The sequence below is a fragment of the Erythrolamprus reginae genome, chromosome 3 (assembly GCF_031021105.1).
Source record: "Erythrolamprus reginae isolate rEryReg1 chromosome 3, rEryReg1.hap1, whole genome shotgun sequence".
NCBI lineage: Eukaryota > Metazoa > Chordata > Lepidosauria > Squamata > Dipsadidae > Erythrolamprus > Erythrolamprus reginae.
In genome coordinates, this window is record NC_091952.1 from 38310794 (window position 1) to 38337122 (window position 26329).

The 26329-nt window shown below is 40.5% G+C and overlaps 1 protein-coding gene across 1 annotated transcript in view; it reads left to right on the forward strand.

Annotated features, from left to right (window-relative positions):
• The window catches only part of GGT7 (gamma-glutamyltransferase 7), a 51596-nt gene that overhangs the window by 13533 nt on the left and 11734 nt on the right, over window positions 1–26329 (forward strand). Inside the window, exons 2-10 of the mRNA XM_070748823.1 lie at window positions 6976–7202; window positions 10486–10637; window positions 13159–13276; window positions 14530–14597; window positions 17019–17092; window positions 18216–18412; window positions 20020–20107; window positions 21191–21318; window positions 23406–23494. Coding sequence (XP_070604924.1) covers window positions 6976–7202; window positions 10486–10637; window positions 13159–13276; window positions 14530–14597; window positions 17019–17092; window positions 18216–18412; window positions 20020–20107; window positions 21191–21318; window positions 23406–23494 — 1141 coding nt within the window. The remainder of the gene's footprint in view (window positions 1–6975; window positions 7203–10485; window positions 10638–13158; window positions 13277–14529; window positions 14598–17018; window positions 17093–18215; window positions 18413–20019; window positions 20108–21190; window positions 21319–23405; window positions 23495–26329) is intronic.

Below are 26329 nucleotides of genomic sequence, written 5' to 3' on the forward strand. Positions count from 1 at the left end.
CAAAATGTGAAGAATTGTGCTCCCAGAAAGAGGAAAGGCAACTTTGTACAGTTGGACATCACAAAGTCAAGCAAGCCATTACTAAGAGCATTTTTGCCTAACTGGAATGTAATTTAATTGCACTCATATAAAATAAGGAAAGCCAAAGTTTCCTCTTAACTGCAGAAAAGAGCACAGAGGTTGGGCATACAAGCGGCAGAGTGGGTTATTAGGAAGGATGCAAAGTTGCATTCATAGAGACAGTTTTTTGTGAATGAGAGGTAAATCAGGTGGATGGAGGGCAGTGGTGAAATCAATTTTTTTTACCACTGGTTCTATGGGCGTGGCTTAGTGGACATGGTATGGCTTGGTGGGCATAGCTTGGTGGGCGTGGCAGGGGAAGAATACTGCAAAATCTCCATTCCCACCCCACTCAGGGGCCTGTCAGAGATGGTATTTGCTAGTTCTCCGAACTGCTCAAAATTTCCTGGTTGTCCAGGACCTGTCAGAACCTGCTGGACTTCCCCCCTAATGGGGGGGGGGATAGAAGAGTGGTGCATAGGAGCTGTGCTGATGTGAACCATGGGTCATATTGGGCTAGAAAAAGCTCCATGGCCATGTGTAGGCAATGAATTATTATTAAATATGAAATCACAGTTCCCAGTTCTTTAGTTGATGTTGGCCTTCATTCACACCAAGTTTTTCTGAAAGAACTTAGGATGTCATAATGTATCAGCATAGTCTATGTGAGGATCCAAACAGTGTGGCCTTTTGTCGTTGTCAGATGTACATTTCTGGGACCACCCTGGTCAGTTTATGCCATAATCTTTCAGTTTCTATCTTTAGATCATTGATACTTGTGATCTTTTCCAATTCTTTTCCTTCTGTTTTATTACCCGCTGATATTGTCTCTTCAATTATGCATATGTTCTTTTTAACCAGAGTTAAATTTGATGTGTTATGTGCCAAGACTTTATATTTAGAAATCCCACAGTATTTTAATCAGCTTATTTTCAAGTACTTTTTCAAGGATATATTCTCACCCATTTTTCATGACTAGCACATAATTTTTAAAGATTGTTAATAAATTGTATTTATTAATTTATTTATTAAAGACAAATTCCTTGTGTGTCCCATCACACTTGGCCAATAAATAATTCTATTATGTTTACTTATCATTATTAACATCAAGCCAATTTAGACCAAATTTTTTGAAAATTGGTGGCATAATTTCCTGCCTTCTAGATGAGAAAAATTCATAAAAATTTGAAATAGTCTGGCTGAACAAATCATCTTAAGCCAATGTATCCAATGGCTATTATCCAGTTGATGTCCTAAACACAGGTGTCCAGAGCACTCATCTAACAAATAAAAACTACTATTGATTTAATAATTGGATAAATTATGAATAGCACTTAGTGATGCTTAATCATTTAACATTCCTAGCAGATGTTAAAGGATCTATGGTTTAAAGCAAAACAAAAATGCACCTTTTTAGGCATTGATTAAATGCATTTTTTTGGAAACAAGGATTTCACTTGGCCTTTGATTAAGTGCTAGTGATTTACAGTAACTCCAAAAAAACATTCAAGAATAAAAATTTTCTCAGGCCCCAAATCTTAATTTTATATAATCTATATCAGTGTTCCCCAACCTTGGCAACTTGAAGATATCTGGACTTTAACTCCCAGAATTCCCCAGCCAGCATTCACTGGCTGGGGAATTCTGGGAGTTGAAGTCCAGATATCTTCAAGTTGCCAAGGTTGGGGAAAACTGATCTATATACTGTATATACTGTATATACAAGGGTTATCTGGAAAATAAGGTTACAAGGCACATTGCTCTCACAGGGAATGTTTCTGGGGGAAGTTAGTATTACTATTGTGCAGCAGGAAGTCAGTGGAAGAGAACAAGCACTGCCAGTGGTCAGTAGATCATTGACTGGCATTGTGATGAAGGTTAGAGATGAGCGTCCTCATTCTGTTTCCCTCGAAGTGCGTGTTGTAATACGCTACCTGAATGCTAAGGGCATGAACACTGCTGTGATGGATGCCCAAGATGCTTACTGAAGCGCACAAAATCGACAGAGTCAGTGCCGTCCAAGAGTTTCTTGACCATTTCGCGATTGAAGGGGAGGCTTTTCTCAACTGTATAGTGACAGGAGATGAAACTTGGGCTTATCACCATACTCCAGAGAGCAAACATCAATCAATGCAGTGGCACCATACCCATTCTCCTTCAGCCGAAAAATTCAAAACTCAGCAATCGGCGAGAAAAATCTTGGGCAGCCATCGCGCACAAATCTTGGGCACCCATTGCAGTAGTGTTCATACCCTTAGCATTCAGGTAGCGCATTACAGTGCACACTTCGCACTTGGAGGGAAAGAGAATGAGGACACTCATCTTTAACCTTCACCACAATGCCAGTCAACGATTTACTAACCACTGGCACTGCTTGGTCTCTTCCACTGGCTTTCTGCTACACGATAGTAATACCAACTTCCCCCATGAACACTCCTTGCAAGAGTTATGTGCCTTATAGCCTTACTTTCCAGATAACCTTCGTAATTCATCTATATGATTATTGTCCACCAATTTAATGCATTTTAAGATTTCTTACTACAATATAATTTGCCAGAACTCATGAGACTCAGAATGCATACCATGACTTAAAATTCTAATTTCCCAGGAGTGGTGTGGACCACTGCATGAAATTGCTCTGCATGAATACTGATCATCATTTCTCATTGAATTGCTCTGTATCTTCCTGGATAACATCAGGTGCTAAATCTCATCTCCAAATCAGTGACAGTAGCTTTAAGGACTGCAAAAGTAGTTTTGAACTGAGTAATCTATGCTGAGGACAAATGTGCTGTGAAGAGGCAAGCTTAACTTTTCAAAGGGTTCTTCTATGCACAATTTATGCGGGCGGCCATTGGAAATACGGTAAAGAAAATCCACTGTATTTGCATTCCACCTTTCCACCTTCATTCCCATCAGTATTCCATTCCCTAACACCTGTCAATTAATCAGTCAATACCTACCGATTTTTCATTAGGTTGTTTCTGAGGGGTTTAGCGTACTATTGTTGAGATCTTCTCTTTGGAAACCCTAAGATTCTCACAAGCCTTCAAATGTGGTTGGAATCATTTTCTATATCTGGTTCTACACCCTGACAAATGCAGTAAAAAGTCCGTGAGCTGATCATTTTCATGAGCAGCCATTCAGAAATCTTTTGCTGTCCCAAGTGATCCATATAGCTCTGAAAGAAAGAACTTAAATCCAGACTACAACAATTGTTACTTGTTTCAGGCTCTTGAAATTTTTAAAGAAGGTTATATCCAACTGCAGTTCGTTTTCGCTCTCTCAAAAAATTTTTTACACATCATCTTTCGGCTGTGGCGAGGAGGGCGTTTGCCCAGGTCTGCCTGGTGCACCAGTTGCGGCCCTATTTGGACAGGGAGTCACTGCTCACAGTCGCTCATGCCCTCATCACCTCGAGGTTTGATTACTGCAACACTCTCTACATGGGGCTACCTCTGAAAAGTGTTCGGAAACTTCAGATCGTGCAGAAGGCGGCCGTGAGAGCCATCGTGGGGCTTCCAAGATTTGCTCACGTTTCTGCAACACTCCGTGGCCTGCGTTGGCTGCTGATTAGTTTCCGGTCACAATTCAAAGTGTTGGTTATTACCTTTAAAGCCCTGCATGGCATTGGACCAGAGTACCTCCGGAACCGCCTGCTACCGCACGAATCCCAGCAACCGATAAGGTCCCACAGAGTTGGCCTTCTCCGGGTCCCGTCGAACAAACAATGTCGTTTGGCGGGCCCCGGGGGAAGAGCCTTCTCTGTAGCAGCCCTGGCCCTATGGAATCCACTCCCCCCAGAGATTAGAACTGCTCCCACACTCCTTGTCTTTCGTAAATTACTCAAGACCCATCTATATCGCCAGGCATGGAGGAGTTGAGACACTTTTCCCCCAGGCTTTTTTAATATTTATGTTTGGGTATGTATATGTTGTTTGCCTTTTTAAAAATATGATAGGATTTTATGTGCTTTTTAATATTAGATTTGTTTTCGCTGGAATATTGTTTTTATTATTGTTGTGAGCCGCCCTGAGTCTTTGGAGAGGGGCGGCATACAAATCTAACAAATTGAATTGAATTGAATACACTGTGATTGTGTCGGCATCTTGAACCATCATGACAGAACAAAATATTTTTGCAGGCCTCCCCCCCCTCTGAGTCCCCATAATGTTGTCTTTATCTCCTTCCCAGCCTATAAATGAGACAGACTAAAGTTACCCATTGCATTTGTATTTCTACTCTTATCCCAGTGCCATCCAAGGGCAGTCACGTTTGGTGTAAAATTAGTTAGCATTTATCTTGGAAGGAAGTCAGAGGAGTGCCACTGACAAGGAGCAGAGCAAGGAGAAGAGAGATCCTCAGTGGAGACAGCAAATGTCCATCCAGGTAGGGTTTTCTTGCTTACTCAAGAGTAGGTTTTCCAGCAAAGGCTGGAAAAAGGCCCAACGGATGAGGGAGGCAAATTTTGACATTCCTGTTCACATTACTGGCCATGATTCTTAAGGGTGCTGGACTTCTTATTCAGTAACATCTGGAGTGGCACTAGTTACTTAACCTTGGCTTGGGTTGTCAATTACCATGGACCAGAAGAATCTCTAGGCAAGTGGTGTTAAACTCATAGCCTGTGGGCAGGCTGTGTCATGCACTGGCCACGCCTATGCCCAGTTTAGCGAAGGGAAAAAATAGTCATGATACATCATGTGACAACAACATAATGACATGGGTTTGACACCCATGCTCTAGAATGATATCATTCTCCCCAATCTGATGCACTTCATAGTTAAAAGTTGCCTGAATTAGACGTTGGGTTGAAGAACAGGATGGTGTTTTCTGTGAATTAGCATCCTCTTTTCCTATGCTCTTTGGAACTAAGGAACTGAAAAATAAAACTCAGGAATATAGGAAAACTGAGATAATTAGATCGGTGCTTGAATTCATTACAAAAGCAATTATAAAACCATTCATGGGGATCAATGGTTGTTATTAGCCTTGATGGCAGTGTGCAACACACTCTACATGGGGCTACCTCTGAAAAGCGTTCAGAGACTACAACTGGTCCAGAATGCAGCCGCGTGAGCTATTGTGGGTGCACCTAGGTAGACTCACACTACACCAATTCTCCGTGGACTGCACTCACTCCCAATTGGTCTCCAGGCATGATTCAAGGTGTTGGTTATTACCTTTAAAGCCCTACATGGCTTAAGGCCAGATTATCCTCAAGACCGCCTTCTACCATATAGCTCCCAGTGACCGATAAAGCCCACAGAATGTATTTATTTATTTATTTGATTTTTATGCCGCCCTTCTCCTTAGACTCAGGGCGGCTTACAACATGTTAGCAATAGCACTTTTTTAACAGAGGCAGCATATTCCCCCCACAATCCGGGTCCTCATTTTACCCACCTCAGAAGGATGGAAGGCTGAGTCAACCTTGAGCCGGTGATGAGATTTGAACCGCTGACCTGCAGATCTACAGTCAGCTTCAGTGGCCTGCAGTACAGCACTCTACCTGCTGCGCCACCCCGGCTCTTCTCTGGGTCCATCAGCTAAACAGTGTTGACTGGCGGGCCCACGGGGGAGGGCCTTCTTGGTGGCCAGTGTTCCCTCTAATTTTTTGGGGGGCTGGGCGGAAAAGTATAGTGTCTGAGCAGCAGTCTCTTCGGGACTGGGCGGCACAGAAATAATAAATAAATAAACAAACAAACAAAGAAAGAAAGAAAGAAAAAACCCACCCTGTTTTGCCTCAGAGAATTTCAAAATAAAATACTGTACTGTGTGTCTATAACAGTGAGCTCATAATAGGGCAACTCTATCAATATCAAAATGCCACTTAAATAGTTGAGATAGTTTCAAACTAGATTTTGATTTTCTTTCTCTCTTCCTTACTCCCATTCTTTTTCTTTCTCTCTTCCTTCCTCCCATTCTTTTTCTTTCTCTTTTCCTTCCTCTCTTTTTTCTATTTGTTTTTCTCTCTTCCTCTCTCTCTCCTTCCCTCTCACTCTTTCCCTCTCGGCTTCTGGGCAGGTTTGGAAAACTCTGAGTTGATGATGATTTTTAAGTGAGCGATTGCTCACTGCTCAGCTTAGAGGGAACTATGTTGGTGGCTGCTCCAACTGTTTGGAACCAGTTACCTCCAGGGATCTGGACTATCCCCACTCTACTGTCCTTCTGGAAAGCTGTAAAGACCTGGCTTTTCCGGGAGGCCTGGAGCCATTGATCTAATGGTACGCCATCGGGATCCAGCCATTAATGACATGTATGATTTTTAATTGCTTTTAATTGTTGGTTTTAAATTGTTTTAGATTGTTTTTAAGGGATTTCAATGCTACATCTATGTCTTATTCTTTGGTTGTGAACCACCCAGAGTCCTTGGGAGTTGGGTGGCATACAAGTCCAAATAAAGAAACAAACAAACAAACAAACAAACAAACAAACAGATGAAGGCCATTTATTGGAGAAAATACTACAGTAGTAGAGCAGTTGACTGGCCATTGCGAGGACATACTTCTGGATTAGATGGACCAGGCATTGTTATTTGCTGTGGGAACCTATTTGTAATATAAGTACAGTACATACAGTACATATGGCACTAACTTCAATGAGTAAAAAAAAATGTATAGCTTAAGTAGTAAACTCCAAAGTGCAAATTAGTCCCCTTTTCTGTGTATTGTTCCAAGTTATTTTAAGATTGCCAAGAATTAGTGAGAATTATATGTAATTTGACTCTGTAGTACCTGAGCCAGAAACACTCTTGAAAAATCACGTAAGCAGAAAAACAGTGGTTTTGTTGGGGCTTATTAGCAGCAACAATGGAAGTGTCTCGTTGGATATGCTTTCAATGAACAAAACCCCCGAATTTATTCCTGCTTGACGCTCTTTTTTTCACATACGGTTTTCTTTTTTTGATTAAAGACCCAGATTCGTTCCTTAAATCAGCTCGCCTCCAGCGCCTGCCTTCCTCTTCATCGGAAATGGGAAGCCAGGATGCTTCACCCCTTCGGGAGACCAGCAAGGACCCCTTCACTGGGGACTGCAGCTGTCGTCAGGATGGTCTGACTGTGATCATCACTGCCTGCCTAACGTTTGCTACAGGAGTCACGGTGGCCTTAATCATGCAAATCTACTTTGGGGATCCCCAGGTAAGAAGAGGTATTGGATTGTTGTTTTCTTTTGTGATCTTTTTATTTCTATTTTTTAACTCAATCCACCTGTGCCATTTTGCCCATATTTCATGATACTTAGAATCTTTTTGGCCCCTTAATTCCATCGTCAGTTTATCCATTTCAGAACAATTATACATTTTATTAATTACTGTTTTTTATGAGGGGATTTCTGTATTTTTCCAATATTGGCCGCGGTCGTAATATATAACATTAGGTATTTTTCAGCTTTACTATATTGCTTTTTTATTATTCCCAATAAGAACAATTCCGGTACGAATTCTGTCTTTGTTTCTATTATCTCTTGTAACCATTTGTGGATTTTTGTCCAGAATTGCATTGTTTTTTTTCTTCTTTCCTTTGAGAAGGTGATGGTTATGTTGAGGTCGGATGGAGAAATAACTATAACTATACAAGCAACAGTTCAGCAAAAACTAATTTAGGAATTGCTTCATGTAGTGAAGCTGCTGATTTGAGACTGCTGTACTGTATTTGCTAAGATTCTTATCTATTAATTCAAGGAAAGGTGTCCTTGAATCCTGCTAATAAAATTCCCTTCCCTTCCTTGTTAGAATTAGGGACGATCTATATACCAGTAAGCTTTGGCATTAGCACAGCTACATGGTCATCCAAATTTAGACTACATTTATGGTGCCGTGTTTTATCTCCTCTGCTTTTCCTGTAGGGTTTTTTGTTGTTGTTTTATTGCTCCTTAGTTCTAAGTTGCTTCTCTCCTTGATTAGTTTCCACCCATTGCGTCTGGTTCTACCCTCAGGTGCTAGAACATTAATTCCGGTAAATGTTCTGTGAGCCAGAATGAGGTCTTTTTATAAGAGATCTCTCCATAGATATTGTAACAGAAGAATTAGGTGCCAATGAGTGTGAAGGTATTTTTTTATAAAAGATCTTAAAACCAACATATAAATTTGGGCTAGTATTTAAGTTGCAAATTTTTGGACCACTTCTAGGTAGAATATCTGCAAAGCATTAGACCTGTAATGCTCATCTAGATACACACTGTAGCCCCAAATATGCTAGAATTAAAATAGGGCTCCCATTCTGAACACATCCATATGATTGCTAAGAGTTGACAAGGATTTCATGGCACTTAAATCAGCAAGTTAGAGACAATAGTTGACTATTGTTCCCTTGAAACTATACAATAATTGCTATGTAAACTGTCATTATCTTTCCATAACCTACAATTGACAAATATGTAGTGATGGGCGAACCTAACGGTGTTTGGGTTTGGCAAGTTTGGACGAACTTTACACAAAGTTCGGCCGAACCTGAACCGAACCCGAACTCCGAACGCTACGTGACGTCAAAGCTCTGCCCCCGGAATCCCATCATTTTATTTATTTATTTATTTTTATTTTTACAAAAAAGGACGCCGCAGCAGCACTGCAAGCAAAGGGAGGTCCTTTCACGTAAAAATAAACATTTTTATTTTTACGTAAAAGGACGCTGCAGTGGTGCTGCAAGCAAAGGGCGGTCCTTTCACGTAAAAATAAATATGTTTATTTTTACGTGAAAGGACTGCCCTTTGCTTGCAGCACTGCTGCGGCGTCCTTTTTCGTAAAAATAACAATGTTTATTTTTACGTGAAAAGACCTCCCTTTGAAGGAGCATGGAATCCAGGAAGTGATCATCTTGGCGTCCTTAGCAACCTGCCAGTATACGTGACGTGAAAGCTCCGCCCCCAGAATCTCTTCGAGGGAGGGATTCCCTAGCTCCTTTCGTGCCTCCCTCCCATCCTCCCGACTGGCCGACAACTCCCCGGTGTTCGCCTTCCTCCGCCGCCACCAGCGCCTGGCTCCTCCTCCTCTTCTCAGCAGATGACAGCCGGGCGGTGACTTTCGCAGTGTTGGGCACAAACGCCGAACCGGAGCACGAATTTAAAAAAAAAAATTGGGTTCGGGTCCGGCATGCCAAACACCACAAAATTCGGTACGGACCCGAATTGTGCGGGTTTGGTTCGTCCAAAACTACAAATATGTCCTAAATCAGTGATGGCGAACCTATGACACAGGTGCCACAGGTGGCACACAGAGCCATATCTGCTGGCATGCAAGTCATTGCCATAGTTCAGCTCCAAATGTGTATGCCAGCCAGCAAGATTTTTGGCTCGCACAGAGGCTCTGGGAAGGTGTTTTTGGCTTCTGGAGTGCCTCCGGGAGAGATGGGGGAGGGCATTTTTACCCTTCCCCGACTCCAGGGAAGCCTTTGGAGCCTGGGGAGGACAAAACATGAGCCTACTGGGCCCACCAGAAGTTTGGAAACAGGTCCTTTCCCCAGGTAATGGGGAAAGCTATTTTTGCCCTCCCTAGATATTGAATTATGGATGTGGGCACTCGTGCATGTGCGATAGTACACGTGCACACTCTTTTGGCACCCAAGGAAAAAAGGTTTGTCATGCAATGGAAACTGCAGTTTAATGTTTCCAAATGTAAAATAATGCACTTGGGGAAAAGGAATCCTCAATCTGAGTATTGTATTGGCAGTTCTGTGTTAGCACAAAGTTCAGAAGAAAAGGATTTAGTGGTAGTGATTTCTGACAGTCTCAAAATGGGTGAACAGTGCAGTCAGGCGGTAGGGAAAGCAAGTAGGATGCTTGGCTGCATAGCTAGAGGTATAACAAGCAGGAAGAGGGAGATTATGATCCCGCTATATAGAGCGCTGGTGAGACCACATTTGGAATACTGTGTTCAGTTCTGGAGACCTCACCTACAAAAAGATATTGACAAAATTGAACGGGTCCAAAGATGGGCTACAAGAATGGTGGAAGGTCTTAAGCATGAAACGTATCAGGAAAGACTTAATGAACTCAATCTGTATAGTCTGGAGGACAGAAGGAAAAGGGGGGACATGATCGAAACATTTAAATATGTTAAAGGGTTAAATAAGGTCCAGGAAGGAAATATTATTTTACTGAAAGAGTAGTAGATCCTTGGAACAAACTTCCAGCAGACGTGGTTGATAAATCCACAGTAACTGAATTTAAACATGCCTGGGATAAACATGTATCCATCCTAAGATAAAATACAGGAAATAGTATAAGGACAAACTAGATGGATCATGAGTTCTTTTTCTGCTGTCAGTCTTCTATGTTTCTATGTTTCTATCACCGCCCTAAATGCGCTATCATGGAGCCATCCTGATGACTGACTGGATAAGTCTAATGGTGAGGATTCTGGGGGTCTTTCTAATGATTCAGTCAGTTGCATTTGTAGCTATTGTGTCGCTATGTGGTTTCTCACAGATATTCCACCAGGGTGCTGTAGTCACTGATGCTGCTCGCTGCACTGCCCTAGGGATTGAAGTATTGAACAAGCAAGGATCCTCTGTGGATGCAGCCATTGCCTCAGCCTTATGCTCAGGAATTATCAACCCTCACACAGCTGGCATCGGCGGGTAAGTGCCAGCAAGATCTCTTTTATCGATTTGCTGTCATTTTATCAAGAGGAGCATTCATCTTTTTAAAAAACCCTCCAGATTTCATTTTCATTTGGGAATGAATTTCTATGACCAATGGAAGAGTATGCTTTTCTAACAACTGATGCAAGTAAAATTTCCATTTATTCCCACATGAAATATATTTGTTCTGAAACGATGAAAATCTTGTGAAATGCACACTTTCCGAATGGCAGTCTTATATTCCTCAAAGAGAAGACTTTAGATGGAAAGGCTCTAAAAACCTAAGTGTAGAGTGGATTTTGCCACAAAACATTGTGGAGGAATCTTGTACCTGCAAAGTTTAATTTTAATTTAATGTATTTGACTTCTATGCTGCCCAATCCCATAGGACTCAGGGCAGTTTACAACAATAAATAATAATGAGAGGCCGGGCAAAATAACGCCCGGTCGAAAGTTGCCGATGGCGGGAAACAACTCGGCTCCGCCCATCAGCTGGGGCAATCCCTGCGGTAACGCGGGAACGCCCCAGAGCAATCAGTGGCCGCTCGGGCATTCTGGGAAAGCCGGGGGTGGGGCGGGTGCCCTTTATCAGGGCTTGCTTGCCCACCCCGGCTTCTCTTTCCCCCGAGCTTGCCACAAAACTCATGCTTCCTCCCTGGATGGAGAGGTGTGAAGGGGGTGCCCTTGGGGCTCACCTACGTCATTTCCGGTTCTGGTTCAATTAGGGTGAGCCCTCCCACATGCTGGGCGTGGCTTTCGGGCTGGGTGTAGGCGGGCATGCCTCATCCTGACCAGGCATGGAGTAACGCCCATTTGAGTTGCCCAAGTATATTGTGTTCAGGAAACTCCGCCCCATTTAGGGACCCCTGCTGGTCTTTCTGTTAATATTTAATAAAGTGACCCATTTTACCCAGCTTGGTGTCCGAGTGTTCATTTCCCATCCAAGGCAACAATACAATGTTACAAAAAGTCAAATATAAATGGTTAAAACAGTTTAAAAAACCATTATACTAACAATAAAAACAAAATGTTCTCTGCTGGATTTTTTTCAAATTAAACAATATAGAGACTTATCTAGAGAAGTCGTCTAATGAGTGGAGTCTAATTTGGGTAGATTGGTGGGTTATTTTTTTTCTATAAAGCCACCATTCTGGCTAGAGATGAAGCCAACCAGAATTGCACCCTCAGCCCCTCCAATTTTGGATGGCTATTGCTCCAATGTCTTAGTATAGCCCAAGTTGCCTTTGTAATCCTAATTATTCTTATGACTGTTGCCATGGTGTCGGGGATGTCCGCAAGGTATGGTAAAGTTAAGATAGTGGCCACAATGGTGTGTTTGAAGCTGCTTTTGTCTGAAACACATATGGCCTATAGCTGTTGCTTCCCATCAATAGTCAGGCTGTTTGTTTTAGGTAGATTATTATACAAGAGAGATTTCAAGGTCTCAATGGCTAGAAACCAGGAAGCTCTAGGGCATATAATTACATGAATTATGTAACCTGATAATGACCCATCAGCTGGGATTTGAGCGAACTTTTGTTTAAGCTGGAAAATCCAGTTTGGAAAATCCAGCGCACTTAATTAGAGAATAGAGAAATAAAAATAATCCACAAAGATAAGGCCAAATTAAATTTCCTTTTCATACAGGCTGAACTAATAACTTAGAGTTGCTCTATTTTAAGTGGTGTATCAGATGAATAGTAGCCATGATTTTAAAAGAGAAGCCCTATTTCTATTTTACCCTAAGGACTCACCTATATAATAATAACCTAAAGAGCAGGAGTCTCTTAAAGCAAACACATCAACACAGTGTTCAAAATACCGTAGTTATTTTCACACTGCATTTGTTATCTTTAAGCATTCTATTATTCTTTCATATTAATGTCCCATACATTTTTAAATCTGTTTTGCAGGAGAGGTAAGTGTTGTCAATTTTATCTATTCAGAATAGATTTGCATAGTTCTGATATGGAAGAAATAGAAAGCTAGTTTATAACAGCTTGTCCTATTATACTATCTATCCAGAATTGCTTACTCTAATATTCTTTCTTGAGTGTTTAAGCCCTGCCAGTCCTAATTTGGGAAAACGAAACAGCTGCTTTGAGCATCAAACCAAGGCAGATGTAAAACTGGGGCCAAGCACCATTCACTGCTCTTCCCACCCACTATCTCAGATGTCTTTTCATTGTGTTCAGAATCCATCTGTCTCCCATGTATCATTATGGGAGGATCCTCAGTTCAGCACATTGCAAGATGACCGTGGTGCATGTCTGCAGCCGCTGCAGCTGTTTCACAATGCATTGTTTTGAGAACTCCTTCAGAATGACATTGATAAGGCAGCCAGTAGAAAAATAAGTGCAGCTGCCATTATCTACAACAAAAGGATGTACAGGAGAACACCAACCCAGTCTTGGGTTGCTACTTAAACCATAAAGAGTAGATCCCAACTGAGAAAAAGTCATTCTGGAGGTGACAACGTATTTTTAAGTTTTACTGATTTGTGATTCCCCTGTTGCAGTGGAGGGGTAATGCTGGTTCATGACATCAGGAAGAATGAAAGCCAGGTTGTTGATTTCCGAGAAACTGCCCCTTTCAACATCCAAGAAGAGGGACTTAGCAAGTTTTGGGAAACAAAGGTGGGTCATTACCTTTATTATTTAGGTGATGGAGAGGAGTTGGCTGACAAAGCTTTCCATTCATCTCTTGTCATTTCCTTTTTTTCAGTCACTGAATTAGTAAAAAGGCTGTAAATAAAGCTTTATCTTCCAGTCTCTCATAGAGACTGTCTTGACTTTGCTGGTATTTTGTTATGAGCCGCTCCAAGTCCATGTAGAGGGGCGGCATACAAATCTAATATATTATTATTATTATTATTATTATTATTATTATTATTATTATTATTATTATTTCAATACAACACAGCAAACAAGATCACTATACTGGATTTCGTATTTCACCACCAGTTGGGCGCTTCCCTAGCACCTAAGACTGTGTGATGTAGCGGCAAATAATGTTTGCCGATCCCAGTAAAGCAGCCTTTTGCAATTGACAGATGGAGATTTTGTCAATTCCAATGGTTTTCAAATGTCCGCTGAGATCCTTTGGCACTGCGCCCAGCATGCCAAGTACCACTGGGACCACTTTCACTGGCTTATGTCAGAGTCGTTGCAGCTCAATTTTTAGATCTTCGTATTTCACTAATTTCTCTAGCTGCTTCTCCTCAATTCTGTTGTCCCCTGGGATTGCAATGTCGATGATCCATACTTTCTTTTTCTCCACAATCAGGATGTCTGGTGTGTTATGCTTTGGTCAGTCTGAAGTCGGAAGTCCCACAGTAATTTTGCTTGCTCATTTTCAATCACTTTTTCGGGCTTATGATCCCACCAGTTCTTTGCCACTGGGAAATGGTAGTTCCGGCACAAGTTCCAGTGGATCTTTGAATTATTGTTGAATTATTGAATTATTATTAGTGAATTTTATATTAGGGAATTATTATTAGTGAATTTTATATTAGGGAATTATTATTAGTGAATTTTATATTAGGGAATTATTATTATTATTATTATTAATAATAATAATAATAATAATAATAATATTTTAAACAGCGTTCACCCTTTTCATGGATTTCATTCATATTTAAAAAATGTGCATCCTTCCTGCCTCTTATTTGAATTTTTCAAAGTTTAATTTTATTTATTCATTTCAACAGTCTGTAAAACCATTATTTTATTGTTCAATGGACAGCTTTACAAATTAAGTAAATTTAAAGAATAAACAGATTTTTTAAAAAACAAATGAATTTAAAAGTTAGATTTTATTTAAAACGCTGTTTTTACAGTTCCTGATTCTTTCCTTACATTCTTCCTTTTCTCTTTTTCTTTTAATCTAGCCGGGTCTCTTGGTGGGTGTTCCAGGAATGATCAAAGGGCTCTATGAAGCACATCAATCTTATGGGAGGTAAAGAAGATTTGTCATGTGGATGCACTCCATTGTTTCTTACCAACTGGAAGATGAAATACAGTGGTACCTCTACCTAAGAACGCTCTACTTAAGAACTTTTCTAGATAAGAACTGAGTGTTCAAGATTTTTTTGCCTCTTCTTAAGAACCATTTTCTACTTAAGAACCAGAGCCTGGAAAAATTTCCCAGGAAATTTGAGAGCAGCACGAAGGCCTGGCCAGTTTCCTGCCATTCCCCTTGGGTTTCTCTCTCTGGCACAGTGTATGGGAGGCAGCTTCATGTCAGGTGTATGGGAGATGCGTGCTCCTCCTCAGCCTTAAAGTTTTGGACTTTTTTTATTCCCCTCACCTCACCTTCTTCCTTCAGCAGCAACTGTCTTCCTCCTTCCTCCTCCTCCCATCCAAATTCTGAGCTTTTATTTCTTTCCTAATGGGTTTGCACGCATTATTTGCTTTTACATTAATTCCTATGAGAAAAAATGCTTCTACTTACAAACTTTTCTACTTAAGAACCTGGTCACGGAACGAATTAAGTTCTTAAGTAAAGGTACCACTGTATCTATTAAATCAGCTTTCACCAACAGGTGCTCTGTGGACCATTGGTGGTCTGCGAGAAAATTTTGGTGGTCCTCAGAAAAATTATTTGCATTTTTAATATTGCACTAAACCAGGGGTCCTCAAACTATGGCTCTTGGGCCAGATATGTGCAATAAACGTTTGTGTTGCTGCAGAGAGTCTCCCTCTTTGGGGTCTTTTTGTGGGGGGCAGAGGGGAGCAGAGATTCCAACTCAACTCAGAGTCTGCTTCAGCTTCCTGGTGTGGGGCATTGGGCGAAGGCCGAAGGGAAGCGCCACTGGTTGCGAAGAGCCGGATTGCCTTATTCTAATGAGACTGCATTGTGGCCTGGAACTGGCTGACCATCTCAGCCCACTGAGCCTCCCGGCACCAGTACCTGGCCTTGCATTCCCACAGGTCTTCCCTCTGATTGGAAAGCCTATTCTTGTAATCCTCAGTGAGGTGTTTCCACTGAACCAGCTTCTCAGTCAGATCCAATTTGAACTGAGCCAGCTGTTTCATGTGGTCCTGCTTAGGTCCAACAACTGCTTCCTGTTGGGGCCCTAAGGAGCCTGGGCAAGCAGGTGAGGAGCAGCTGGAAGGGGAGGGGCAAATAGAGGCCTACGAGGGTTCCCTTGATGTGAGTGACATCAAGTTGGCCACGCCCACCCAGTCACATAACTACCTAGCCACATACCCTCAGCCAGTCATTAGGCAGATCATATCAGTGGTCCACAACATTTAAAATTATGAATTTAATGGTCCCCGATATCTGAAAGGTTGGTTGCCCCTGTGTTAAATAACAACATGCCATATGCATGGGCTATTTTTCTCATAAATGGAAGCAGTCAGATCCACATCTTGTGTATCTATCAAGATAGCTATCTTGGTTAGCTATCAAGAGCTAATATTATTAGTGCAAAAATAAAATGTGAATGGGACAGACATGTTTTTTGTGCTAAAGTGCACCAAAAAATGAGATCAGTCATATCTTTGAAAAGCCTGTAATCTGATAGCCAAAATCTTTCACATCAGGGACCATCAGTTTTCAAATACCGAAGACGTACACAATGGGAGTCTCTAAGAGTTTGTGTGACCCTAGTCCTATGATGCAGCTTTCAGATTTCCTCTAAAAGTTGCTAGGAAATTTCATGTGATAGAACTTTATTAAATTTGTAGGGAGGACATATATTAGCTCTCTTTTATTAACTTAATTACATTTAATCTAATTTTTACATCCTGAGCTATTTTTGGAAGTATAGCTCTTGGCAGAGGTCCTAGAAGTTGTGATTTTCTGTCAGATGTCTTCTCCTAATTTCCTTCACTTCCTATTACCACATTGTTTCAATTCTATTTTGACTTTACACTTGTGTCACTTTTGCTTTTCTTCTTTCTGTTAATTTCCCTTGAAAATGCAAAGCTTGTACAATATGTTCAAGAAATAATTTTATTAACTCTATTGAACAAATTTAAATTTAATGAACTCAATTTTAATTCTTGTCCTGGCTATTTCTGGCCTGCAGTTAGCCTCCTGTTCTTTGTTGTTCTTCACCTTCACCTCTTCCTCCTCTTCCAATATTAGTATCAATTGTTTTACTGTAGATCCGAGCACGAAGGCTCCAACATGAACTTGGTCAAAAATTGTGCACTCCCTTGTAATTGTGGTTCTGTGTTTATAATTTGATACCAGTCAATAGTTAGTTGTGCATATCATCTTCAGAACAACAGAAGGACCAAAAAATTAACTTGGTTTCTATATAAAATTAAATTGAAAAATTCTGCCTGAAATTGTTTGGATAAAATTTTCAGTATGTTTTTATATTCCTGATGATGACAAGTCAAGCCATTGCTTCCTTTTTGCCAGGCTGCCATGGAGACAGTTGTTGGGCCTTGTTGCAGACATAGCTCAAGATGGATTCAATGTCACATATGATTTAGGTGAGTGCTTTTCCAGAACAAAAGATATGGTGAGGCTAGCCCAAGAGTTACCAATCTTGGCAACTTTAAGACTTGTGGACTTCAACTCCCAGAATTCCTTAGCCAGCTTTAAGTATTTAAGTTGCTGCCCCCCGGACATGGTATTTGCTGAGGAACTCTGGGAGTTGAAGTCCACAAGTCTTAAAGTTGCCAGGCTGGAAACTCCTGGACTAAACGGTGTGTACAATAAATGCCACATTTTTTGATACTGGCCAGTGCAGGATTGCTCTAAATTATCCGTTACTATTATTAAGGTTTATTTTCCTCAAATTATATTTTGGATTATGAGAGCTAGTATTGTATAATGGTTAAACAGTTGGACTAGAGATGGGAAGACTCAGATTCTAGTCTTCTTTTAGGCAAGAAATTTGGTTGGGTGATTTTGGGCCAATCATTCAACAACATGAATGATTGGATTTACATGCAGTTTTTATTATTGTTGTTAGCCGCCCCGAGTCTACGGAGAGGGGTGGCATACAAATCCAATAAATAAATAACAACAACAACAACAATAAATATACTAATTTCCACCCTTCCTTCCTTTAACTTGTCCACACCATCTTTTCATACTACTACAAAATTAGAGACATCCAGTTTGATAAAAGTTGAATATTGAATTAATTGATTCAGAATTATACAGAGAAATGGATAAATAAATGTCTTCTGCTCTACTTTTCTTTCTTCTGCCCTCACCACTTCAGAAGTCTCCAGCTACTTCTCATGGCACTTCCTGCAGTCATTCTTTCTGGAAAAAGGCACCCAGAGAGGTCAAATATATCGACCTGACACCAAGCTGATGACAGAGATTCCTTCAAGGTTGTGCCAAGATCTCAGCTGGAGCTACACAACACAAAGCCAGCATCCTCACCACAAGCAGCTATAGAAAACACTTTAGAAAGTAGAATAGAAAAATAAAAAACTCCTTATTTTTGAAACCAGAAATACCTAAAAGTGAGAATATTAGGCATATACAGTATAACAGGCTACAAGTGCTTTTAGAAAGAATTTTTCTTCGATTTCTAAGTTGGTTTGGAAAGCTTTAATAACTCAGCATTTATTCTTTTGTTATTTCTGTCATTTGTAGCAATGGCTATCAAAGAAATGAAGGAGCACTACAACCATTCCGAAAAATTCAGAGAAATCTTCTTTCCTGATGGGCAACCTTTGTTGCCAGGCATGTTTGTGAGAAGACCAGATCTGGCAGCTCTTTTAGACTTGATTGGATCAAGAGGAGTGTCTGCTTTTTATAATGGAAATGTGACACAAGAAATTATTTCAGAGGTGAGTCATTCATTGCTGTTATGTACATTTGTCTGTATGTCCCAGTATATATGTAGGAGTGAAGGATATTCTTGTTAGCGGCATTGACCATTTTTTATGAAAAGATCTGAAGCAAATAAACTAAACGCATAAAATGTATAATTGCAGAGAATTATGATTCTTATTTAAATTAATCAGGACTATGAGTTTCAGGCTGTCACTTGGCAAGTTGGTCACAATTATTTTAAGGTTTCTTTAGTATTCCAAAAATTGTGTAATTAATGGTGGGAAAAGCCGCTTTGTCCACCACTATCAATCCCCTCTTAGCTAAAAGGGAATAGAAACATAGAAACATAGAAGACTGACGGCAGAAAAAGATCTCATGGTCCATCTAGTCTGCCCTTATACAATTTTCTGTATTTTATCTTAGGATGGATATATGTTTATCCCAGGCATGTTTAAATTCAGTTACTGTGGATTTACCAATCACATCTGCTGGAAGTTTGTTCCAAGGATCTACTACTCTTTCAGTAAAATAATATTTTCTCACGTTGCTTTTGATCTTTCCCCCAACTAACTTCAGATTGTGTCCCCTTGTTCTTGTGTTCACTTTCCTATTAAAAACACTTCCCTCCTGGACCTTATTTAACCCTTTAACATATTTAAATGTTTCGATCATGTCCCCCCTTTTCCTTCTGTCCTCCAGACTACACAGATTGAGTTCATGAAGTCTTTCCTGATATGTTTTATGCTTAAAACCTTCCACCATTCTTGTAGCCCGTCTTTGGACCCGTTCAATTTTGTCAATATTTTTTTGTAGGTGAGGTCTCCAGAACTGAACACAGTATTCCAAATGTGGTCTCACCAGCACTCTATATAGCGGGATCATAATCTCCCTCTTCCTGCTTGTTATACCTCTAGCTATGCAGCCAAGCATCCTACTTGCTTTCCCTACCGCCTGACTGCACTGTTCACCCATTTTGAGACTGTCAGAAATCACTACCCCTAAATCCTTCTCTTCTGAAGTTTTTGTTAACACAGAACTGCCAATACAATACTCAGATTGAGGATTTCTTTTCCCCAAGTGCATTATTTTACATTTGGAAACATTAAACTGCAGTTTCCATTGCTTTGACCATTTATCTAGTAAAGTTAAATCATTTACCATATTACAGATATTCCTCCAGGTATATCAACCCTATTGCACACTTTAGAGTCATCGGCAAATAGGCAAACCTTCCCTACCAAACCTTCCCCTATGTCACTCACAAACATATTAAAAAGAATAGGACCCAGAACAGACCCTTGTGGCACACCGCTTGAATATTTGTTGTATTCTAGAATGCATTCGTTAGACAGGCTGAACTAGTTCTAGGCAGTAATCAATATGAACAGGGTGACCTATATAAAATTAGGATTTCTCTTCTTTCTCATTCTCTTCAACTGTTGTATAGAAACTGTTCCTTCAACGTACCAAAATATACATGTTACAATATGTTTACAAATAAAATGATATTTGGTTGGTCTGGAAGATTCAGACAATTGTTTTGTAATTACTTAGCCATTTTAAAAGTTATTTAAACTAGGACATTGCACTGGAAGTAATGGCACTGTGATCCTCTCACTAGGTCCTTAAATCTGGAGGTACTTTGTCTGAAGAGGACTTTAGCAACTACACTGTGTTGGTTGAAAATCCAGTTCATACAATATACCAAGGTAAAAAGGCCCTTCTGTAACCTCTGTTATTTCTTATAACCTTCACATTTTCATTTTTAAAATATATTTGGGAAGTACAGCTACTTTAAAAAAAAAAAAAGAAACCTGGATTGCGTTTGTTTATAAATTAGCAAAGTGTTCACAGAACAGAATAAAAATTAAGTGTCATATGTCCATAAAACCTGAAAAGAAAAATTATAAGGTATTGCCAAACCCTACTTAGGAGATTTTAACAAACTTTTGGGGGCCTTGACTGAAATCATAATTATTGGTGACATAGAAATCTGCCATTGGATACTACATAGGCATATTACTGAATAATATCATGTCCATGGATCGGCAACCTTAAACACTCAGAGAGCCACAAAGGTCCTAAGAGGAAACCCCCCTCCCTCCATTCAATTCTGAAGCCAACCACAAGTCAGGTCCCCCCACCTGCCAGAGTCTCCTCCTAGTGTGGCATCCTTCCTCTGCTGATCAGAAATCTGGTCCCCCCGACCATAGAGTCTCTTCCTAGCACAGCATCCGTTTTCCTCTGAAGATCGGAAGTCTGGTTGCCCACCATAGAGTCTCTTCCTGCACGACGTCTTTTTCCCTCTACTTGTCCTAACCAAAAGCCCTATCAAATGTGGAGCCAACTGGCAACAGGAGCTATAGCAGAGGGATGAAGGAGACACATGTGGCTTCAGAGCTGCTAGTTGCTGACCCCTGACCATGACATACTAACAGTAGATAGTCAGCCCTTCATAAAGGACACTAAAGTCCCTTTTTATTTCTGAAAGTTAATCAGAAGACAATGCTTTGTTTATCTGAGGTTGGATAACCATGTCATTCCTGCTTTCAAGTTGCTTTCAAGGCATTTGTTTTAAAACAGTTTTCTCATAACAGAGGAATTTGAATAACAGTTTGAGAAAAAGCAAGACTAAGTTTGTAATGTTTTCTTACATAGGAATCAAACTTTCCAAACACAATGCAATTTTCTTCTGACTGGTTTGTTCCGAACTCTACGGTGAAGCTGCCCTCGGTTTCATATTAGTCTAACCCAGTTTTTCTATGTTTTTTCTTCTTCTTTCACTTGAATAGGTCATCTTGTTCTGAGTCCACCACCTCCACATACAGGTCCTGCTTTGATCACAGCCCTAAACATCCTTGAGGAATTTAATATTACCAGTCAAGTAGGCAGAGAAATTTTTCTTCATTGGATAACAGAGGTAAGACCAGCTCAGCCAAAATGCTTTGATTTAAAGTTGTCATAAGATTTTGTTTCTTTTGTATTATTTACCATATAGTTTCATGCTATTTGCAAGTAAGGTATAATAAAATGGTGGGGAATTTTGCAAGTTAGTGTTTCATGAAGCTAGAGTGTCTGTTCTTGAAAATGGAGTCATAGTGTTTGTACATTTTAAAAACTAACTGGTTAAAATTTATTTCGTATGTATGTATGTATGTATGTATGTATGTATGTATGTATGTATGTATGTACAGTATGTATATATGTATGTGTGTGTATATATATAGCTCAAAAAAAATAAAGGGAACACTCAAATAAAACATCCTAGACCTGAAGGAATGAAATATTCTCATTGAATATTTCTGGTACAAAGTTGAATGTGCACAACAGCATGTGTAATTGATTGTCCACCAGTGTTGCTTCCTAATTGGACAGTTTGATTTCACAGAAGTTTGATTTACTTGGAGTTATATTGTGTTGTTTAAGTGTTCCCTTTATTTTTTTGAGCAGTGTGTGTGTGTGTATGTGTGTGTATTACATGTTTTTTGCTGAATTTTTAAAATTAAGGGAGACTAGGCTAGCGCTATTTCAGACTTGTTCTGGCTTCATCAGCTAGCCATACCCTTACTGGGGTTTGATCCTGGGGCTTCTGCCTTGTAAGGCAGAGAATTAACCTGTGGGCCTTCAATATACCAGGATGATCCGACAGAAAAAACATATAGCCCCTCCCTGGTACAAAGCTGAAGGGATCAGATCCTGTGGCCTAGAGGTTAATTCTCTGCCAATTGGCAGCGGCTCTCAGCTGGCCGCACCCTTGAACCAGTCCTCCGGTTGCCACTTCCTGAAAGTGGTTGGCAAAGAACCATCTGCACATGCGCAGAGGGTCATTTGCAACAATGTGATGGGGCCATGTGCGTGAACAAAGCACACTCAAAAAATTCGCACTTCCAACACAATGTGAACCAGTAGGGAAGGTAAATAGAACCCACCCCTGTCCCTGAACCATTCCCATCTTGAAAATGTTCCATCTATTTTAAAACTAGGATAATAATTCCTATTAATATAAACTATTTATAAAACATTATAATCTACAATAAGTGGATATAAACTACAAATGAGAAAATTAATGACTTAGCATTCTTTACTATCTCTTATTGGAAGATGAGGCAATCCTTTGACATGTATTAACTAAAAGCACCTCCTTGTGGCAGTTACATGCCATCTGCATCTCCTTTTTTAATTGTATATGGGATTTAATTTGAAATTTGGCCAGTAAAAAAAATCAGGGGAAATCAGGGAATAATGGAGTCAGGAAGGGAAGCATTCAGCCATGTTTCACAGACAACTATAATGTTGAATTTAGCAGTTTTTAGTAAGAGGAGGAGTTCGGGTATTTTGTTTACGATACTTCTTACATTCATTAGTTTGCATTTAAAATCAGCAGTGGGTGATATTAAGGAAGTAAGGGATGTGCGTACAGTGTTCCCTTGATTTTCGCGGGTTCGAACTGCGCGAAAAGTCTATACCACGGTTTTTCAAAAATATTAATTAAAAAATACTTTGCGGGTTTTTTCCCTATACCACAGTTTTTCCTGCCCGATGACATAATATGTCATTGCCAAACTTTCATCTGCCTTATTTTTTTTAATAAACTTTAATAAATAAACATGGTGAGTAATGATCTAAATGGTTGCTAAGGGAATGGGAAATGGCAATTCAGGGGTTTAAAGTGTTAAGGGAAGGCTTGTGATACAGTTCATAGCCAAAAATAGTGTATTTACTTCCGCACCTCTACTTCGCGGAAATTCGACTTTCGCGGGCGGTCTCGAAACGCATCCCCCGCGAAAATCGAGGGAACACTGAACCTAGTTTTTAGTGATGAGGGATTGGTTTTGGATGATGAAAGATTGATGAGAGAACCTATTCCTTTGGCTTTTGTAGACGGAATGAGAGAAACTGTTATCTTCTTCAGGCAGTATCAATATCCTGTCCGTCTCTCTCTGGAGAGAGATTTTAAAATCATTTTCATAATTCTGTCCCTGCCTCCCACCTTTCTATTCTATGTAGACCTTAAAGGTTGTGTTGGCATTAGCTAGCAGTCTGGGAGATCCTTTCTACGATGCATCCATTTCCGATAGTGTGGAAGATATGATGAGGTGAGTTTCAATTTCTGATTATCATTCTTTATACTGATATTATATTTGTCAACATGCTAAATGCAGAAAAGGAATAAGAAAGACTTAAGTCAAATGAACTAAGGCAGGAGATGAAAAAAAGGAAATATAACTAAAACAAATGTCAGACAATCCAATTCATTATACCTCCCCAATCTTGTTATCCTGGAAAAGTAGTCTTGTTTCCACCATATCTGTCTATTGGTTCCTGTTCTGGTTTCTGGTAGAAATTTAGTAATTACAAATAACTCTTATTAAATGCATCATTTCATGAATAAAGAAACTCCATTTATTTCTCGGCTCTCCTGTAATTCAAACACATTCCATACAGCACTCGGTCCGTTATCTCTCTCTTAGTTGCATTTCTCACATTCCTCCTTCTGCTTCACTTAAACAAGATTTATTTTCCTAACAGCATAACTTTGAAAAACAGTAGCACTGACTGATAACAATACAAAATACTTTGGCTTACTTTAGTGTGGCAAAAACAGATCCATTTTTCCTTTCGGCAATGTTGAAACTCCACCCTTCTTCTCCACTGACACCCTGACGTGCCAAATACATCACTACAATATTTAACCCATTCCTCTCCTTAATATCTTCTTCCAGACCTCTGCTCTCTACGTTTTTGGGCCCTTCTGAATTTAGGGTTAACCCAGCGAGCGTCTGATTATCCCTCACTAGATCCTGAACTCATAGCCCCATCCTGTGGCTGGCCTCCCACCTGTTCTACTACCTGCAACCCTGGGCCCCCACTAATTAATAAACACTATCTGAATCTGAGTCCTCAATATCTTCATCATCCTCCAACTGATCAGGACTATGTACAACAGTTCTCATGCTCCATCTAACAAAAATGTTTTTTAGATTTCTTATTGCTCTAAACCAGTGATGGCGAACCTGTTTTTGGTTTGCGTGCCAAAAGGGGTTTGTGCATGTGCCACACCCCTTCCCCCCCCCCCAGACATGTGCACCACCATCCTGTGCTGCCCCTCGGGCATGCACACAGGCCTTTCTGAAGCCTGGTATGTGAAAAGAAATGCCCAAACAGGAAAACTGGAAGTTCAGAAAATGCACTTCCGGTTTGCCCTTTGTGCTGTTTTTCTCACTTTAACAAGCTTCCCCTAACCCTCCGGAGTGCAAAAAACAGCACAACGGCAAACCGGAAGTGTGTTTTTCTGAACTTTCTGTTTGTCCGTTGGGTGATTTTTTTTGCCTCCGTGGCATCAGGGAAGCTTCTCTGAAGTGTATGGAGGGCAAAATGGCCTTTTCCAAGGCCGAAAATCAGCTGGCCAACATGTGCCTTTGTGCTGGAGCTGATACATGGCAAAGACTCACATGCCCTCCGATATGGCTCTGTGTGCCACCTGTGCCATAGGTTCACCACTAGTGTTGGGCAAACCGAACCCACACAATTCGGGTCCCTACCGAATTTTGTGGTGTTCGGCATACCGGACCTGAACCCGATTTTTTAAAAAAATTCATGCTCCGGTTCGGCATTCATTCCGAACACCACAAAAGCCACCGCCCGGCTGTCATCTGCTGAGAAGAGGAGGAGGAGCCGGGTGCCAGTAGCGTTGGAGGAAGCCGAAAACCAGGGAACTGTGAGCCGGTCAGGAGGATGGGAGGGAGGCACAAAAGGAGCTGGGGAATCCCTCCCACGAAGAGATTCTGGGGGCGGAGCTTTGACGTCACGTATACCGGCAGGTTGCTAAGGATACCAAGGTGATCACTTCCTGGATTCCAAGGAATCCAGGAAGTGATCACCTTGGCATCCTTAGCAACCTGCCGGTATACGTGACATCAAAGCTCCGCCCCCGGAATCTCTTCGTGGGAGGGATTCCCCAGCTCCTTCAAAGAGAGGTCTTTTGATGTAAAAATAAAAAAAAATATTTTTACAAAAAAGGACGCTGCAGCAGTGCTGCAAGCAAAGGGCGGTCCTTTCACATAAATTTTTTTAAAAAATTTTATGTAAAAGGACCTCCCTTTGCTTGCAGCACCGCTGTGGTGTCAATTTTCATAAAAATAAAAATAAATAAAAATAAAAAATCCGTAAAAATAAAAAACGCTGGGATTCCGGGGGCGGAGCTTTGGTGCCACGGACCGTTTGGGTTCGGGTTCAGGTTCGACTGAACTTTACGTGAAGTTCGTCCCAACTTGCCGAACCCGAACACCGTTGGGTTCGCCCATCACTATTCACCACCATGGCTCTAAACCATTCACTCTTATTTTATAGTTTTGTTTTGTGATTCAGTCCTCAATCATTTTCTCTATGTAATGTCAAACCATCTCAATGCACTTCTTCAATTTATTTCTGATGATTTATTCCTATATGTTGTTATGTGTTAAGGAATAAATTGTGCTACTTCTAAGAGTTACACAGGAATTGTGCTACTTCTAAGAGTTACACAGAGGAAAAACGTGGAGGTAGCAGACACCCAGCTAATATTCCAGAGATATGAGCAGTGCTTCAAATAACTGGATCAAATACATTTCTTACTTCACACAGTAGTCCTTACAATGGAGTAGTCATATTCACAAACCAGCATAGAATCAGAGAGCTATCAGACAGAGTCTCACTAGGAAGAGAGTCTCAAAGCTCTGGGCTCCGAAAAATAGAGACGCTGCTGACTCCCTCAGTTCTTAAAGCAGTAGTATGCTAATTTCTTTAGCCATACATTGCTGGCTTAAGTTATATATTGTAAAACTCAACTAGTTATACACACAGTACTAACATATTCATCCACATTCATTAAAGACTACCGCAAATATTTCTTCCTGTTTTACCACAAATATATCTCCTCTGCATCCAACATT